The sequence below is a fragment of the Eubalaena glacialis genome, chromosome 18 (assembly GCF_028564815.1).
Source record: "Eubalaena glacialis isolate mEubGla1 chromosome 18, mEubGla1.1.hap2.+ XY, whole genome shotgun sequence".
NCBI lineage: Eukaryota > Metazoa > Chordata > Mammalia > Artiodactyla > Balaenidae > Eubalaena > Eubalaena glacialis.
This window is the reverse complement of record NC_083733.1, coordinates 18,644,557-18,664,054: the sequence shown is the minus strand read 5'-3', so window position 1 is coordinate 18,664,054 and position 19,498 is coordinate 18,644,557. Positions and strand designations below refer to the sequence as shown.

The 19,498-nt window shown below is 42.2% G+C and overlaps 1 protein-coding gene across 2 annotated transcripts in view; it reads left to right on the top strand.

The window, feature by feature from the left end:
- Nucleotides 1-116: 116 nt before the first annotated feature.
- Nucleotides 117-19,498, top strand: part of PRMT7 (protein arginine methyltransferase 7) — a 49,705-nt gene continuing 30,323 nt past the window's right edge. The window contains exons 1-4 of one of the 2 annotated variants that reach the window (XM_061174349.1): nucleotides 117-178; nucleotides 3,985-4,160; nucleotides 6,973-7,009; nucleotides 16,931-17,080. In XM_061174349.1, coding sequence (XP_061030332.1) covers nucleotides 4,066-4,160; nucleotides 6,973-7,009; nucleotides 16,931-17,080 — 282 coding nt within the window. In that variant the 5' untranslated portion in view covers nucleotides 117-178; nucleotides 3,985-4,065. Of the gene's footprint in view, nucleotides 179-3,968; nucleotides 4,161-6,972; nucleotides 7,010-16,930; nucleotides 17,081-19,498 lie in introns of those variants that run through there. The other variant, XM_061174350.1, reaches the window with a different exon arrangement.

The following is a 19,498-nucleotide window of genomic DNA, read 5'->3' as shown; positions in this document are numbered from 1 at the left end:
CTGCCGCGGTAAGATGGCGGTGGCGGCGGAAGTGAATGGAGTGGTTCTCCTGGCCGGTGAGGCGCTGGGCTGGTTGGGAAGGTGGGGTCGCGGTTGAAGGGTCGGGTGCAGCCAGCATCCTGTGCTCAGCCCAAGGTGTCGGCGGAGGAATGTGGCATGGTCGTACTCGGACACTGGGGTACGCATTTCTTCGGGACTCTGGAGGAACTTTCTAGAGTCCGTATGGGGCGGCTCAGAGCTCCCGGTCCGGCGGTAGTGCGGGGTTCTAGGCGGTCCCTGGCTCTGCCATCCAGTCGGGTCATTGCTTCTAGCTGGGCCTGTGACTGAGCACCTCTGCCGGGACCTGGATCATAGTACTTGGTGCCTCCCTTCAGCGATAGAGACCCGCGCCGCAAAATTAACGGAGCTCCAGCCATCGCGCCTCGACTGGGCCACGGTTCCCTGGCTCACTGGTCTTTCCCAGTCACAGTATTCTCAGTAGTTGAAAATCTCAGTAGTTGGAAACCAGTCTATCTACCACACACTGGCCAGAGCGGCCCTGTAAAAGCGTACATCCAACGTAGATATTCTTTTGCTTAAAACCCTTGAGTGGCTCCCAGTGCATTTAGAACAAAATCCAAACACCTTTCCGCAGCCGACATTGCAGAAGCCCATCCCTAGTCGCCCATCATTTCTTCTGCTCAAAGTGCTTCAGTCACTCAGGCTTTTGTCACTCTGCACCTTGTTCTTTACATCTTAGGACCTTTTCTTGGAAAAGTTGGGGTAAGGATTCCTGAAATATGAGCATTGCACTTTCACAGCTTTTAACCTGGGATATTCTGTAGGCCTCAGCTTAGATGCTCTTTTCCTCAGAGAGTCTTTCCATAACTTTGTTATTCTCTTTCATAGCGCCCTGTATATTTCCTTTCTTGCCCTCAGGTAGTCTTTAATTGTATATTTATATTTATTCTCTTTCTCCCATTAGGGTCTGTAAATTCTTGGAGGACAAGGACCTCCTCTGTATTGTTTACGATAGTCCTCTAGTCCTAATACAGTGCCTGGCATACAGAAGGTGCCTAGTAAATTTTGAATAAATGAACCAGACGTCTGCTCTGAAATCTGACTAGTAAAGCAATTAGGGCTTGCAATGGTGATTTCCATTAACCGTGTGAGTTCACAGCTCTTGGAGAATGAGGAGGAGGTTAGAGTATCCTGAATCTGGAGTATGGGCTCCTTCTTGGAGAGGACAAGTCCTAATAATACGAGGAGATTCATCCATAGAAGATGTTTAGTGTTCACCCAGAGAGGTAACAGGACATGGTTCCTGTCCTCAAGCATTTATTTAGACTTATATGAAACCAGTGATTTCTCTACAGATCTGCAAAGACACTGTGGTCCTAGTTACAGCCTCTGCAACATCATAGATGAAAAGGGAATTCCATAAATTACAGTTCTTTACTATACTCTTAACCTTTAAGTGACTTTATGGTTGATTCCACATGGACCACAGGATAAGGGTTTCAGGACTCTTCACAACGTGGACCCCACCAACATGTTTGATTCCTTGTTCAGTGAAACTTCAGCTAAACGGATTAGTTCACTGTGCATGATGGTCTAAGCCTTTCTAATCTGGTGAAGTGCTCTCTCCCTCTCCTCACCCACCTAAATCCTACCCATCTTTTAAACTTTTGTCTACTACAGCATTTGTTGGACACGGTTATCTAAAGCATATTACAAATTATGGTAGTTCTAGGTACTCTGTCTTTTAATAATAAGTATTAGCAGAGATGTGCAGAGCTGATTGTAGCAGCGCTTTTCAAACTGTAGGTTGCAACCCTTTGGTGAGTTATTAAATCAATTTAGTGGATCGTGACCAGCATAAAAAATAAAAATTAAATACAGTGGACTATATCAGAGGGTCTTGCCTACAGGAAGACTAAGTATTGTTTTGTGAAACTTTACATGTGCGTGTGTATGTTGTCTCTCAAGGTAAAGCATATTTCTTACTGGGGTTGTCAGAAAGCTTGAGAGCCACTAAATTAGAGAATAGATATGCTGAAGTAGAGTTAGAGGTAGAGTTTTACTGAAGGACAAATTGACTACTTTGAACCAGTCCAGTGACTGCCTGAGTCTTTTCAGAAAAGATTGTTCTCCGTCCTCTAGTATAAGAATTCAGTGTTTATTTAGTTTAGATAACTTCAAAAGAAAGTAACTCTTGCCAGTAAAATGCCTTAGGAATGTTTAGGGTCCTGTGGAGTAGGCATTCTTTCTAAGGTTTCCTGATGATGGATCAGTGTTTATCAAGAAATGAATGGGAGTGTGGAACACTTGCTGTTTTCTGAATGGTAAGAGGGAGGGCACTGTGAGAGGCCATATCTGCTGAGAAGTACTTTCAGACTTTGAGCTTTGGTGTTTATCTCTCAGAAATAGATCTCTTTGGAGAAAGAGGCCATATAAGATATGCATCTGGTGACATTTATTTGAAGGCTTTGTTTTTTTTTCAGACGGAGAAAGGTTTTTAAAAATTGTTTTTAAAATTGAATATGGGGCTTCCCTGGTGGCGCAGTGGTTGAGAATCTGCCTGCCAATGCAGGGGACGCGGGTTCAAGCCCTGGTCTGGGAAGATCCCAAATGCCGCGGAGCAACTGGGCCCGTGAGCCACAGTTACTGAGCCTGCGCGTCTGGAGCCTGTGCTCCACAACAAGAGAGGCCATGACAGTGAGAGGCCCACGCACCGCGATGAAGAGTGGCCCCTGCTCGCTGCAACTAGAGAAAGCCCTCGCACAGAAACGAAGACCTAACAGCCAAAAATAAATAAATAAATAAAAATTAAAAAAAAAAATTGAATAGGGAGTGGATAAGTAATCATAAAAAATAGTGAGGCATAAAGAATGACAATATCATGGACACCTGTATTCCCACCACCCGGTATTTTTAATTTTTAATTAAAAAAAAATTTTTTTTTAAAATTTATTTACCTTGGCTGTGTTGGATCTTCGTTGCTGCGTGCGAGCTTTCTCTAGTTGCGGCGAGCGGGGGCTACTCTTCATTGCGGTGTGTGGGCTTCTCATTGCGGTGGCTTCTCTTGCTGCAGAGCACTGGCTCTAGGCGCGCGGGCTTCAGTAGTTGCAGCTCGTGGGCTCAGTAGTTGTAGCTCGCGGGCTTCAGTAGTTGTGGCGCACAGGCTTAGTTGCTCCGTGGCATGTGAGATCTTCGCGGACCAGGGCTCGAACCCTTGTCCCCTGCATTGGCAGGTGGATTCTTAACCACTGCGCCACCAGGGAAGCCCCCACCACCCAGTTTTAGAAAAATAACAATACTGTTACTTTTGAAGTCCCTTGTGTGGCCCTCGTTGATTCCATCCTTTTCCCTTCCCTCTTAGAGGTAACCAATATCCTCATTCCCTGCCATGCTTTTTAGTGTGATCCCTGAAGAATATATTGTTCTATGTTGAATAGTTATAAATTTCATATGAATGGAATCATTTGTATTCTGTGATTTGCTTCTCTTTTGGCTCAATGTTATATTCCTGGGATTAGCCATGTTTGCATATAGCTCTGATTTATTTGTTCAGGTGAGGTTTCTTTGTTGGTTTGAATTGCTTTTTCTTTGTATTTTTCCTTAAACTGAGTGTTTACCTTTCTGAGGCAGTATTGGTGACACTCCTTTACCACCACCCCAATCTCTGTGTTCTGCTTTCCTTCTAGCCCTTTCCTTTGCTTTATTTCTCTTCTTACCTGCCTTCACCTGAGGCTGTACTCAGGTGCACCTGTAAGGCTCATTTGACCCTATTGGAATCATTGAGGACTGCTGAAGTTTCCAGATAGCTTTCTGAGTTTTTGTCTTAATAGTATTTGATGTTATATGCTGAATATAAAACCAAGTAACTCTGCTGGAAGGATTAAAATGCTGATTAACAAATATTTTCAGTGACTGTGACAGTTTTGTCTATTTCTTGATTTCTTTTTTTTTTTTCTCTACATTTTTGGGCATTACAATTTGAAGAGATTTCTGACGATCAGACCTATCTACAGGCAGCTGGCAAGGCTGCTTTTCTACGCTAAAACTGAGGAGCTAATTGGCACCATGAAAGTCTTCTGCGGGCGGGCCAACCCAACCACGGGGTCTGTGGAGTGGCTGGAGGAGGATGAGCATTATGATTACCACCAGGAGATCGCAAGGTAACAAGGGTTTTTCCACAGTTGGCTGCAGCTGGGTGGGGCCCTTGATCTCAAAGCAGATGCCTTGGAATCCAGCCTGAGTGGGGAATAGGCTGTCACCTAGTGCTTCTGATCAGGGCAGGTGTTGGTCACCAGCAGGTCTGCTCAGCTGGGCAGGTTTGTGTGGGAGTTAGGCAAAGTTATGCCTGTGTGGAGAGTCAGACATTTTGTGGCAGCTGTACCAGAGTCCCCGAGGATATGTCTTGTGGACCAAAGAGGACCCGAGGTTCAGTAGTAGTAGTAGTAGTAGACGAGTTTATGAAATTTAATTATTTACTTGTGTCACTGAAATGGTGGCACATTTATCATATAGTTAAATTCTCTTTAATGGAAAAAGTGGGAAAAAATGAGGTTTTTTTTTTCCTTTGGAGGGATGTTTAAAAGTATGTAAGTGAGTTACTGTTGTTTAGCAATCATTAAGTGCATATGACACCGTGCTAAGGCTGTGAATACCAAAATGACAAAGATAAGGTTCTCATCCTCAAAGAACATGCAGTTTTGTGGAATAGACAGACATATAAAAAATTATGACACCATGAGATAAAAGTCAGTGGAAATGGGCACAAAAGTACATGGAAGCAGCAAGAACCAACTGGGCTGGGAGGGCGATATTTGAATGATTTCCTGAATCTAAAGGGAGGGAGATTGCTTTCTGAGCAGCAGGGATTATGTGCAAGCTTCCAGATGAGCTAGTTTGAGGAATGGCTAGCCAGGTCAGTGTGGCTGGAGTGTGGTGCAAAATTAGGGCTATGGTGAGAGAGGATGCTGAAAAGGTAGGCAGGGGTCATGTTGTAATTGGTGGTAACAAAATGCAGGAAGAGGAACCTGATTGTATAAGTTCTAGTTTAGCCACTTCTTAAGCTACTTGACTTCTTAACGTCAAGTAGCTTGACGTTGGCCAAGCTACTAAACTTCTCTGAGGATCAGTGTAGTAATATATGCCTCATATACAGTATAACAGTATATACCTCAGTATAACAATATGTATATCTCATCATATAATACCCTTTTCTTAGGGTTATTTGATGAGTGAATGAAGTACAATGTCTGGTACAGAGTAAGGGCTCAAACACATTACTTTCTTTCTAAATATTTTGGACGTTATTTTCTGAGTGATTGAGGTGTTAAATGGGAAAGAAAAAAGATTAGGTTGCATTTTGGAACATTAACCTGAGAGCAGTGTGGAAAGTGGGTTGGAGGGTGTGAAAACCGTATGGGCATTTGGGTGGATATTGCAACCCCAAGGCTGAGAGAGTGGAGGTGGAGAGAGGAGGAAAAAGCTTTGCGAGAGCTTGAGTTTAGTAACTCATTGGATGCAATGATGGAAGGAGAGAGAGAAAATTCAGTAAGCACCAAGATTTCTGGTTAGAGTGACTACGTGGATGGAACTGTTGTTCCTTGAGAAGAACACAGGAGGAATGGGTGTTGTTGGGGTGATGAAGATTAGGTATCTGGCTTTGGACATCCAGATGGAAATGCCACTGGGCAGATAAATATGGGTCTGGAGACAGTTTGCAGTTGTTAGAGTTGAAACTGGAAGAGATTGCAGGCTTTCAGAGATTGTGTAGAATGTGAAAGGTAGAGGGCTGGAGAAGGAATCCTGGAATAGCTGATGAGGCAAGACAACCAGGAGGGCATGGCCAGAGAGTAGAAAGGAAGAGAATGTTTCAGGAAGAGGGAGTGTCCAGCAGGGTCGGAGAAATCCTGGATGTTAGTGATGTGAGTGAGCTGGTGGTGCTTAGGGAGAGTGATGTCAGTGGAGTCAGGGGAGTGAGTGGGTGGTGAGGCAGGGAAGATGGGGGAGTGAAAATGCCCCTTAAAAGGTGGAGAAAAGTAGAAAGGACCAGATTTCAACTAAACACTCACAGGTGGGTTCAAATGTTAAAAACCTTGGTATGCCATTAAAAAAAAAAAGAAGTCTTTGCTTTTGGTGCAGTGTTCCTCAAAATGTAGAGTATGAAATACCTGTGTCACAGTTGCCTGGAGCACCAGTTCAAGTGCAGATTTCCAGACTCCAGCTCCATCTTCTAGATCAGAAGCTCTTTGTGTGTATTGTGGGAATCTGCATGTAAAATAAGCTCTTCATTAATTCTGATGTCAACCCGAAGCTGGAGGTCCTCTGTTTAATGAGAGTGCCTTGACTCTCACCTGGAATTCTCAGAAAGCATCTTTGCGCTGAGCCTGTTGAGTTCTGGGGGCTTATCCTGACCCTGCCAGAGATTTTTCAAGTTTTTGAATTACTACGATAGAAAACATGGATAAGCAGCTCTCCTCCCTGTAGTTTGGTGAACGCTTCTTAGTTGTCCCTGATGACAACTAAGGGAAAGTGCCAGGCATGATACCCTTCACATATACAGCAGGCATATACTTTCCCTTTCCCCGATTCCTCTCCCCAGTGTTACGTGTGTGATCATCCCAATGTACAAATGTATGCAAGATTATGTAAAGTATTGGACACATCTGAGATGTTCCTGAGGAAAAAATCGTATGATGTACAACATGATCAGTATGCTAGGACTATGGAATTACTGTGACAGGGCTAACTATCAGCATTTTTAGTCCGAGATTCTTTACTGAAAATAAACATCTTTCTCTGAGATTTTTCCCTGCAGTACAGGAGAATGACAGTTTATAGCTCTATTAAAATAGTTTAAAACGGGCCTGGATATTTGTTCCATCTGATAAAGAATATGTTTATATATGTGAATATTCTCATATGTTGATGTTTATCATTATTAGCAGAAGTTTCTGACCTGTCTTTTTATTTTTTTAGGTCATCCTATGCTGATATGCTGCATGACAAAGACAGGGTAAGTATAGAAGGAAACTGTTATCTTGATGTGGTGTTTGAAACTTTCCGTTACAAGAAGGTTAAAAACTTCCCCCAGAGGCATGATGTTAGAATGATGCAGAGAGGCAGTACGGTGTAGTGGTTGGGAAATCAGGAAGCTGGGTCCTACTTCCTGCTCTATTATTGACTTGAGCGTGACCTTGGAGAAAACATGGGACCTCCGCAGACCTCATTTATTAGAATTTACAATGAGTGGGCCATACTAGCTGATTTCCATGATCTCTAGATAAAAATACTTTAATTACACAGTTTCACCTTGTATAGTCAGTTTGTAATTTTAAAATAAAATCTCTAGAGGTCACTGCAGACTGTATTTTGTAAAGCATATTTGGCTTTCACTGCAGAATTACATTTCAGCTTTTGTCCTTTGTTTCATCTGAGTTTTCTTTGTCTGTTTGAGTAAATGTTACAGTTCTGGTCTTATGATGGCTAGCAACCCAGGATTTCCTGGTCTACCAGAGTGCTTGACTAGTCAGCCTCATCCAGATGGTTCAGAAATTGGGAGGCTTGAAGGAGAATGATGCAGGGCTACACTTAAAAACTGAGCAGTGCACTGCAGAAAGATCAGGGAACATGGCAGGGCTGGTCATGAGGCTGTGTTGGTGGTGGTGTCTCCTTCACCCAGCCCTGGTTAACTGCTCAGCTTGCCTACTTCTTGGCAACACTATGACAGAAGGACCTCCTTCAGCACCATTAGTGTGTAGGCTCCACGGGAGGGGCTAGGTGCCTCTCTAATTTTCGTCAAATATCTGAGTGCCTTTGCTGAGCTGTTGGGGAATTACAGAATGTGGAACAAATATTGTTCCCGGCATTTGACTAATCCTTTCTAGTTTAATGGTCTTCTTCTTGGACTCGTGGGCCTATGAGCCTCTCTGATTTTAGTGTCATCGCCATTGAGGGTCCTTCTTGACCGAGCTTCCAGGGGATTTGGACAAATGGCATTGTCATCCATCTGGTCAGCCAAGCCAGATGGCGCCCTTTTCCTTATCTGAGCCTGTAGTTAGTTGGTCGTCAAATTCTATGGTTCTTTCAACCCCATTGCCTGCTCAGCCGTCATTTACTGGCGTTGGTCCCTCTTCTCCTTCCTCTATACAGCAGCCCAAGGGGTCTTTCTGAAATGCCCATCTGACCATGTTACTCCTCTGGTTAAAACCCTTCAGTGGCCTCTCCCTGCTTTTGAGGAAAAATTCAACTGCCTTGGTGGAACATTCCTGACTCTTCATTATTTACCTCTAACTTCTGTTCTCCCCTCCCCAGTTCTGCACATGAGGAAATGGAGTCATAAGTTGCTGGTTAGTGGCAGAGTCAAGAAAAACATATTTCTTTATGCTTTTGCATGGTGCCTCACATTTTGTTGTTTTATTTTATTTTATTTTTTTTAGTAAGGTTTTATTTATTTATTATTTGTTTATTTTTTTGGCTGCGTTGGGTCTTCGTTACTGCACGCGAGCTTTCTCTGGTTGCAGTGAGCCGGGGCTACTCTTTATTGTGGTGCGCAGGCGTCTTATTGCGGTGGCTTCTCTTGTTGTGGAGCATGGGCTCTAGGCGTGCGGGCTCAGTAGTTGTGACGTGCAGGCTCGGTAGTTGTGGCTCACAGGCTCTATAGCACAGGCTCAGTAGTTGTGGCACATGGGTTAGTTGCTTCGTGGCACGTGGGATCTTCCTGGACCAGGGCTAGAACCCGTGTCCCCTGCATTAACAGGCAGATTCCTAACCACTGCGCCACCAGGGAAGTCTTGTTGTTGTTTTAAAACACTTCCATTATCCCATAAAATTATTTCCTGTTTGTAATCAATCCTGGTACCCAACTCCCTGGTTGCCCCCGCCCGCCAGGCAACCACTGATAGGTTTTCTGTCTCTATAGTTTTGCCTTTTCTAGAAATTTCATCTAAATGAAATCATACGATATATAGTCTTATGTGTCTTTCTCCCTTCATTCATCATTTGAGGGTCATTCATGTTGAATGTGTCAATATCTATGCCTTTTTTTTTTTTGGCCATGCTATGTAGCATGCGGGATCTTAGTTCCCCGACCAAGGATTGAACCCACGCCCCCTGCATTGGGAGCACGGAGTATTAACCACTGGACCTCCAGGGAAGTCCCAATATCCATTCCTTTTTATTGCTGAGTAATATTCCATTATATGGATATACCATGTTTTATCCATTTACCAATTAACAGACATTTGGATTGTTTCCAGTTTTTGGCTATTTTGAATAGTTTTGTTGTGAACGTTCACATATAAGTCTTTGTGTGGACATGTTTTCATTTCTTTCAGAAAATGTATAAGAGGGACTTCCCTGGTGGTGCAGTGGTTAAGAGTCTGCCTGCCAATGCAGGGGACACGGGTTCGAGGCCTGGTCCGGGAAGATCCCACATGCCGCGGAGCAGCTAAGCCCGTGCACCACAACTACTGAGCTTGCGCTCTAGAGCCCACATGCCACAACTACTGAGCCCAAGTGCCACAACTACTGAAGCCTGCGCGCCTAGAGCCCGTGCTCTGCAACAAGAGAAGCCACCACAGTGAGAAGCCCGTGCACTGCAACGAAGAGTAGCCCCCGCTCGCCGCAACTAGGGAAAGCCCGCGTGCAGCGACGAAGACCCAAGGCAGCCAAAAATAAATTAATTAATTAAAAAAAAATAAAACTACAAAGTTAAATAATGTACACTTAACATATAGACCCAGCAATTCTACTCTTATACATTTTTTTAAAATTAATTAATTAATTTATTTTTGGCTGCCTTGGGTCTTCATCGCTGCCCGTGGGCTTTCTCTAGTTGCGGTGAGTGGGGGCTACTCTTCGTTGCGGTGCACGGGCTCTAGGCGCACGGGCTTCAGTAGTTGTGGCACGTGGGCTCTAGAGCGCAGGCTCAGTAGTTGTGGTGCACGGGCTTAGCTGCTCCGCGGCATGTGGAATCTTCCCGGACCAGGGCTCGAACCCGTGTCCCCTGCATTGGCAGGCAGATTCTTAACCACTGTGCCACCAGGGAAGTCCCTAACTTTGTAGTTGTAATTTCCATTTTTTCTAATGGCTAATGATGTCAAACATCGTTTCATGTGCTTATTTGCTATCCGAAAATCTTTTTTGGTGTAGTCTAGGGTTTTGAACATTAGGTAGGACTCTTGATAGATACTACCAATTGCCTTTTAAGAGGGCTCCAATAGTAGCTTTAAAGTTGTATAATTAATTTTATTTATTTATTTTGTATACAGCAGGTTCTTATTAGTTATCTATTTTATACATATTAGTGTATACATGTCAATCCCAGTCTCCCAGTTCATCCCCACCCCCTGCCACTTGCCCCTCTTGGTGTCCATACGTTTGTTCTCTACGTCTGTGTCTCTGTTTCTGCCCTGCAAAACGGTTCATCTGCACGATTTTTCTAGATTCAAAGTTGGATAATTAAAAAGTGATAGCTAATTTAATAGGTGTTATTAATTTGGAACATATGTGGGCCCTGGTTTACTGTTGAGGATGCTACTAATTAGGGTTCTCAGGTGATCAGCTCACTGAAACTCCCAGGCCAGCTCCCAGTCCCACTCTCTTTCTTGTTACCCCACAGGCACAGCTACACAAAGAAAACTGTGCCCTCCTGCTTTTTGGGGATATAGTGCATTTGATGTTCATTTTCCTAGTTCAACAATTCTAACAATTGCCATCCTGTTTTTTTTAACTTTTTTTTTTCTTTCATCATGGTAAAAAGCACATAACATTAAATGACATACTGATTTTATCCAAAGCATAAATGCAGTTACTTTAGGAGTCAAATATTTCTGTGAGGCTTATTGTGAAAAATAGCAGTCCCAGGGCTTCCCTGGTGGTGCAGTGGTTAAGAATCTGCCTGCCAATGCAGGGGACACAGGTTTGTGCCCTGGTCCGGAGAAGATCCCACATGCCGCGGAGCAACTAAGCCTGTGCGCCACAACTACTGAGCCTGTGCTCTAGAGCCCGCGAGCCACAACTGCTGAGCCCATGAGCCACAACTACTGGAGCCTGTGCGCCTAGAGCCCGTGCTCCGCAGCAAGAGAAGCTGCCACAATGAGAAGCCCGCGCTCTGCAACGAAGAGTAGCCCCCGCTTGCTGCAATTAGAGAAAGCCTGTGTGCAGCAACAAAGACCCAACACAGCCAAAAAATAAATAAATAAAAAATAATTTCTAATAAACAAATAAATAAAAAATAAAATTGGGTAGACAGAATACACACACACAGAAAAAAACACACCATTTAAAAAAAAAAAAGAAGGGACTTCCCTGGTTGTGCAGTGGTTAAGAACCCGCCTGCCAATGCAGGGGACACAGGTTCGAGCCCTGGTCCGGGAAGATCTCACATACCACGGAGCAGCTAAGCCCATGAGCCACAACTACTGAGCCTGCACTCTAGAGCCCACGTGCCACAACTACTGAAGCCCGTGCGTCTAGAGCCCGTGCTCCACAACAAGAGAAGCCACTGCAGTGATAAGCCCAGGCACTGCAACGAAGAGTAGCCCCCACTCACTGCAACTAGAGAAAGCCCGTGCTCAGCAACGAAGACCCAACGCAGCCAAAGATAAATAAATAAATAAATAAATTTATTTTAAAAAAAGAAAGTCCCTTGGTGTATCATCCCCCAGACAGTACCTTTTAATGGTTACCCTCAGAGGCAACCTCATTTCTTTTCTTTGAGCTGTTTTATGTTTACTTCCAGATCTAAATAACTATTATCTATTGACTTCCCACTGTGAGAGCTGAGAGTTTGGTATTCTTTCAGCTCCTCCTTCCCACTCGTTCTCCTTTTGTCCCAATGTAGTTATAATTTTTGCTAAATTAATATTCAGTGTTTCAGTAGGCAAGTCACTTAAATTCTTTGTGCCTCTGTTTTCTCATCTGTAAAATAGGGATAACGATAATACCTCCTTTTGAAGGGTTGTGATGAGGTAAACACATAAATGTGTGTGTTAGTTAAAATCATATGTTGACTTTATTAGACATGTGTAAACACTGTTCACAGTTGAGCTATGTGATATACTTTGATTGCTTTTTCTTTCTTGAATAACTCTTTATTAATAATTATCTTATTTTTGCTTTGTTTTCTTTCTTTTTTTTTCTTTCTTTTTTGGCCACGCCTTGCTGCTTGCAGGATCTTAAGTTCCCCGACTAGGGATTGAACCCACGCCCTCGGCAGTAAAAGGGTGGAGTCCTAACCACTGGACTGCCAGGGAATTCCCTTGCTTAGTTTTCTATGTACTCATACTTTTATGCCCAAACTTTCTCCCAATAGTATAAATTTCCTTTCTGAAGGAAAGGTCAAAACAATCAGCTATTCTGTCAGTTTCATCTTCTTGGAGATTGTCTCTGGGATCATTTTGCCCTGCTCCAGTCTAGACTGGGTGCCTTCTAGACCTGCTGTGTATCTGTCATCCTGGGATTCTTGTTTATTGTCTGTAGACTTCCTTCATTCCTCTTTTTTTATTGGGTCCTCCGTTTCCTGGATCCCATGTATTCCTCTTTGGTTCCCTCCCTCTTTGGTGAAGCTCATCCTTCCTCACTTTCCTGTGAGAGGGTTCGTGGGAAGTAAGGTTTTTGAGACTTGGCTTATCCAAAAACTTCTGTATTTTATCCTCACACTTAAGGCTGGATTCTAGTTTGGAAATCACTTCAGAATTTTGACATTATCACTCCATTTTCTTTTTAAGTCTAGTACTATTTTAAAGGCTTTGATATTTTAAAGTCTAGTACTATTCGTGTTCTTTAAAAGAACCTTTTTGTTATAACATAGACACACAAAACAGTATAAAATGTATATGTATAGTTTAAAGAAGAATAATAAAACAAATGCTCATAGACTCACTACTCAGTAATGGAACATTACCATTACTCGGAATTCCTTATGTGTTCCTTGATTGCATTTGTTTTCCTCCTTCCAGAAGTTTCCACTGTCTTGAATTTTGTATCAGTTACTCTCTTGCTTTTCTTTATAGTTTTACCACCTACTACATGTCCTTAAAATATAAATTCTTAGTTTTGCCCGTTTTTGAACTTTACACAATGTAGTCATAATGTGTTTACTCTTTGTGACTTGTCTTTTTGCTCAGCATTGTTTTTGAGATTCATCCATTTTGCATGTAGCTGTAAGTTCATTCATTTTCACTGCTGTACAGATTCCATTGTGTAAATACATCACTACTTACCCATTCTTCTGCTGATAGGCTTTGGGGTTGTTTCCAGCTTCTTTCTATTGTAAGTAGTGCTACCTGGAACATTCCAGTAACTGTACTCTGGTGCATATGCATACTTTTCTCTAGGGTGTGTATACCTGGGAATGGAATTGTTGCCCATCAGCCATCAGGTGTGTTTAGCTCTACTGGGTAATGTCAGATTCTTTTCCAAACTAATCGTGCCAGTTTACATTCTCACATCCTATTAACCAGTTTTTACATCTTTGACAATCTGGTAGGATTGAACTAGTCTCTCACTATAGTTTTAATTTGCATTCCCCTGATCACTGCTGAATGTGAGCTTTTTTCATTTTTTATTGGCTATTCATGTTTCCTCTTTTATGACCTAGTAATTTGTAGGAATTCTTTATATATTCTGGGTACTAACCATTTGTCAGTTATATGTATTGCTGGTTTCTTAGTTTGTGGGGTTTTTTTTCACAATACAGGTTCTTAAATTTAATGTCAAATTTATCTTATATTTTCTTTATTGACTGGTGCTTTTTGTCTCATATTTAAGAAATCCTTCCTTTTGCCAAGGGTTTAAAAGCTATTGCTGATAATACTGAATTTCAATTGTTTTTTATTTACTGATTTGGAATCCTGTAATCTTTCTCAGTTCTCTTAATTCTAATAATTATTTGTAGGTGTTTTGGGTTTTCTTCACACTCATCTCATATGTGATTAATAATAATTTTCTTTCTTTCTATCTAGATCTTATTTCATTTTTTCTTGCTCTAATGTGTTGGATAGAATCTCCAATATAATGTTCACTTCATCTGATTTTTGGGGAATTTATTTGCTAAAGATTGTTTTTAATATCCTTTAATCTCTTTCGTTTATTTATTTATTTATTCGGTTGCATTGGGTCTTTGTTGCTGCACGTGGGCTTTCTCCAGTTGCTGCGAGTCGGGGCTGCTCTTCATTGCAGTGCGCGGGCTTCTCATTGCGGTGGCTTCTCTTGTTGCGGAGCACGGGCTCTAGGCGCGCGGGCTTCAGTAGTTGTGGCACTCAGGCTCTAGGGCACTAGGGCTTCAGTAGTTGTGGCGCACGGGCTTAGTTGCTCCACCGCATGTGGGATCTTCCCGAACCAGGGATCAAACCTGTGTCCCTGCATTGGCAGGCAGATTCTTAACCACTGCGCCACCAGGGAAGTACCCTGCTGGTGGACTCTTTAATCTCTGCAGCATATATACTGATATCACCACCTCATCACCCGCCCTTCATTCCCAGTTTTTGGTTACTTGTACTTCTTTTTCTTCCTTTACCATTTTTTTTCCTTTTCTTTTTTGGACTGGTCTTACCAGAGGTTCATCAAGTTTTTAGTCTTTTGAAATAACTAAATTTTATCTTCATTGATTTCTGTTTTATATTTGTTTCCTAATTCATTAATTATTGTTCTTTATTATTTTTATTCATCTACTCATTTGGAGTTTATTTTGCAGCCCTCTTTCTAATTTTTTAGGTGGATGCCTGTCATCGTTTGTCTTTTTTTAATGCATTTCTCTCCAAATATTGCTCTAGCCATCCCATGAGTTTTGATATATAGTTTAAAAAATATTACTCAATTCTAGATTTTTTTTTTAATGCAGACCAAGCCCAGACCTCAGGCCCAGCAGAAATCTGCATTTTTTTGTTTGTTTGTTTTTGTTTTTTGGCCTTGCCATGCAGTTTGTGGAATCTCAGTTCCCTGACCAGGGATTGCACCTGGGCCACGGCAGTGAAAGCCCAGAATCTTTACCACTAGGACACCAGGGAACTCCCTAGATATTTTCTAATTTCCTTTTGCTTTAGTCTTTTACCTGTGAGTTTAAAATTTCTTAATGTTCAAAAGTCTTTTTTTCTTTAGTTACATTTTTGTTATTGAAATTTCTAACTTGATTGTACTGTGGTCAGAGAATATTGCCCTTTTGATACCAGTCCTGTATCAAAATATAGTCCCGTATTAGTTATTTTCTACTGCATAACAAATTATCCCCAAATTTAATGGCTTAAAGAGTTATCTCACTTTTTTAAAAATTAATTAATTAATTTTATTTTTGGCTGCTTTGGGTCTTCGTTGCTGCGCCTGGGCTTTCTCTAGTTGTGGCGAGAGGGGGCTACTCTTCACTGTGGTGCACGGGCTTCTTATTGTGGTGGCTTGTCTTGTTGAGTACGGGCTCTAGGCGTGCAGGCTTCAGTAGTTGTGGCATGAGGGCTCAGTGGTTGTGGCTCTTGGGCTCTAGAGCGCAGGCTCAGTAGTTGTGGCACACGGACTTAGTTGCTCCATGGCATGTGGGATCTTCCCGGACCAGGGCTCGAACCTGTGTCCCCTGCATTGGCAGGCAGATTCTTAACCACTGTGCCACCAGGGAAGTCCATGTCTCACAGTTTTTGTGGGTCAGAAATCTGGACTCAGCTTAGCTTGAGTTCCCTGCCTCTGGGTCTCTTATAGGCTGTGATCAAGGTGTCAGCTGGTAGGGGAGTCATCTTAAGGCTCAACTCAGGTGAATCCACTTCTAGGTGTTTGGCCTCTTTTTTTTTTTTTTTTTAATGTGTGTGTGTGTGTGTATGTATGTATGTATGGCTGCGTCAGGTCTTAGTTGCGGCACGCGGGATCTTCGTTGTGGCATGCGGGATCTTCGTTGTGGCACGTGGGCTTCTCTCTAGTTGTGGCCCGTGTGCTCAGTAGTTGCGGTGCATGGGCTTAGTTGCCCCTCAGCGTGTGGGATCTTAGTTCCCTGACCAGGGATTGAACCCGTGTCCCCTGCATTGGAAGGCGGATTCTTAACCACTGAACCACCAGGGAAGTCCATGTTTGGCCTCTTAATATTACTTACTGACTTGGCAAGGTCATCAGTGCATTTAAACAGATTTACATATATTTACCCCATCATTTTTAGTTATTTTCAACAGAAGGGTCAGGGTACTTAATCAACCAAACTGTTATAGAGAAAAAAATGTGTCTGCTTAAGCTACTATGGACCTGAACTAAAAACGAAGAAATGATTTTGTGAGAGGAAAATATTTTTTAGCCCAGGAAGCTGTATGAATTAGAGTCCAGTGAGGAGACCAAAAGCAACGTTACATATTTCAACAGAGGGAATTTAATAGAAGGAATTGGTTACACAGGTGTGGGAGGGCTGGGAGGCACCAGGGTAGCCTAGTGATAGTAATTGCAGGAAGCAGTCCCCTTTCCTAGGGCTGGGGACACAAAGGGAGAAGACTGGGGTTTCCAGAACCTAGATGTGTGGAGGAGAGGTCCTGTGAGGCTAGTGCTCAGATCTCTGAGAGGAATCTCTGCTTGAGTGCTGCTGCTAGCTCTGAAGGGCCCAAGGAGAGCCCTTATGTGGGAAGGAACAAGCTTTCTCCTTTCTCCTACCTTCCAGTCACCCTCTAGTTCCCCTGTTGTCCAGTCCTAACAGCTGGAAAGAGAAGAATGTAGTTTGCAGAACCCTAGCCCCAGCATGTCTAAGCAGAGTATAGAAGAGTGGATGTGAAGGGGAGAGACAATCGCTTAATTTAAGAGGTTGATCCAGTGCCCCCGGAGCCTCAGGAGGCCTGCCCAACTCAGCCAGTGTAAGTCACAGAGGTTACAGGGTCATGACTTACACTGCTGCTGCCAACCATGACTTCAGAACTTCACAAAGCACTTATTTATAATAACTGGTATGAAATAACAGCTTTTTCTCCCTTTTTCTTAGAATATGAAATATTACCAAGGTATCCGGGCTGCTGTGAGCAGGGTGAAGGGCAAAGGACAGAAGGCCTTGGTTCTTGACATTGGCACTGGCACAGGACTCTTGTCAATGATGGCTGTCACGGCTGGTGCTGACTTCTGCTATGCCATTGAGGTGAGCCACACTCTTCACATGTTTGTCCTGTGTCCAATGTGGGAAGTCCTTTGTGTCCCTTGCACTCTGCCCATCTGTTTGTTCACAGACAGACATTCATGGAGTGTTCACTCCATGGCAAGCACAGGGCCAGGTTCAGAGAACACAGAGATGAATCAGACACAGTCCCTTCCTCCAGGAGCTCATTTTCTTCCCTGCAAACAGCGGTTCTCAGCCTTGGCTGCATGTCAGAATCACTGAGGAGCTTTAAAAAAGCTAATGTCTAGTCAGTCGTTGTCATGTCCTCCCCCCACCTACCCATTTTAATTATTATTCTGGGATGTGGCCTGGGCATTGGGATTTTTGAATGTGCACCAAGGTTGAGATTACTACCTTAAAGATCCCCACAGAGCCAGCCATCTTACTACATTTACCAGTAGTTCCGCAGTCTGCCATTTCTTTCCTTTAATAAAACATTAAACATATATTATTTTTCTGATAATGTAAATAATACATATCCTTATACGAGATTTGGTAAATATAAAATAAAAATAGTGTGTTAACTGTTATCAAAGTTAACTATTGTTAAAATTTTGGTGTATTTTCTTCCAAGCTTTTGGGAAAGGGAGCATGTATTTAAGCACTTTGCCCGACAAAATTTGGTTCATATGGTGATTAAGTTGCAGATAACAAAGTCCCAAAATAACAGTGGCTTAAACAGATAGAAGAAGTTTTTTGCTTTCTCACATGAAGTGTAGAGGTCAGCATTCTGGGTGTTATACCCAGACTCCTTCCAGCTCCCCCGCCACCCCTTGCTTACAGGGTAGCCCTCATGTTTATGGTCTAGAAAGGTAGGCATTTTAGGCTGAGGGAATACCGTGGTATGTTTGGGGAAGTGTCATCCAGAGTTGTGGCAGAGGGTTGTTATGATAGAAAAACCTAGAAAGGTGGATTATAGCTAGACTCTGGAAGACCTGAGTGTCTCAATAAAGACTTTTAACTCTAATATCTTGAGTTAGGTGTTCTTAACCTGAGGTAAGAATAATGGGCTTCAGGTCTCCATAAAAGTCCTGAGAGGAATGTGTGCATGGGTGCGTGCGGTTCTGTACACTTGCCTCAGGATTTCATTAAATTGATTAAGAGCCATTTCTTTGCCTTTGTGGGAGTCTTTGAGCTGATAAAAAGAAATCAGTGTAGGCTCAACTAGATTTTTTTTTTTTTAATTTTCTTCCAGAAACATTTTAATAAAAATTAGCCATTTCCAAGAAACGCCCACTGCATGCCCACCAATAAAAGGGAACCATAACAAATAGAAAATTTACCATATGGCTATGATTTAGAGGAAAAAAACTAGTGCACACTCAAGCACACCAGCAAAGTCAAATATTAAAGTCACATTCTTTCTTATGGGCTATGATTAGGATTCTGAAGAGACTGAAATAAAACTTAATACAAATGCTGAACTATTCAGGTCAAAGAACCTCTACAGAAGCATCTGACCTCAAAGGCATTCCAGTTTGAGACTCAATTTCAGAATAAGGCATAACAAATGAACACAAGACATACAGCGTGAAAGGAGGGATTCTGTAATTCCCAACATACTCTGAACCTGATAGAACAAATCTAGGTTTTTTTTAAATTATTATTTTTCTTTAAACAATTGCCAAGACTGGAATCAAAGATAAATAGAAGGCACAACAGTTTTGCTCTGGTTTTGTGTTAGATTTTTTAAAAAGAAATTTTTTTTTTTTTTTACAAATACAAATTAAACATGAAAAAACTACTTCAAAAAAAACCTAACAATTCAAGAAAAGCTTATCAGTTGCATTCTAGACATTTAAAACCTATTGCACAATTTAAATTTCAGTGGTAAAAACAGTAGGTTTTGGAACTGTTTTGTGACCACGTATCCAAAGAAAAACTCCACTAACACCTTTTATTCAGTTTTTAACCATACCAGAGAGAATCTAAATTGTCAATTTTCCAACAGCAATTTTTCCACACCAGAAGGTAGTCATGACTCTCAAAGAAGAGACAGTTTGGGTTCTTCCTGCCTTAAAAGTGTTTATCAAATCCTGTAATTCTCACAGGCTTTTGAAACATGTAGAAAATAAGTAAGAAATATTCCAGTGAATGAAACATACCAAATGTCAGTAATAAGCAAGACACATTCCTTTGGGGAAACTGTTAAAAAGAAAACCAGTCTGTATATGCAAATAAAACAAGGAAATGCAGTCTTTTTTTTTTCTTCTTTAAAAGTCCGTTTTTCCTAAAATATCATTCCACAAAATGATATGAAGTGAAGGACTAAAAGGTGGCGGGGTCAGGGAGAGAGGGGGAAGGAGCACACACCATTAATACAAAAAGTAAAATTGTACAAACATAAGCAGTGTATCATAGACTAGAATCAGATTCCAAGATACCAAAAGTTGGCTGAAG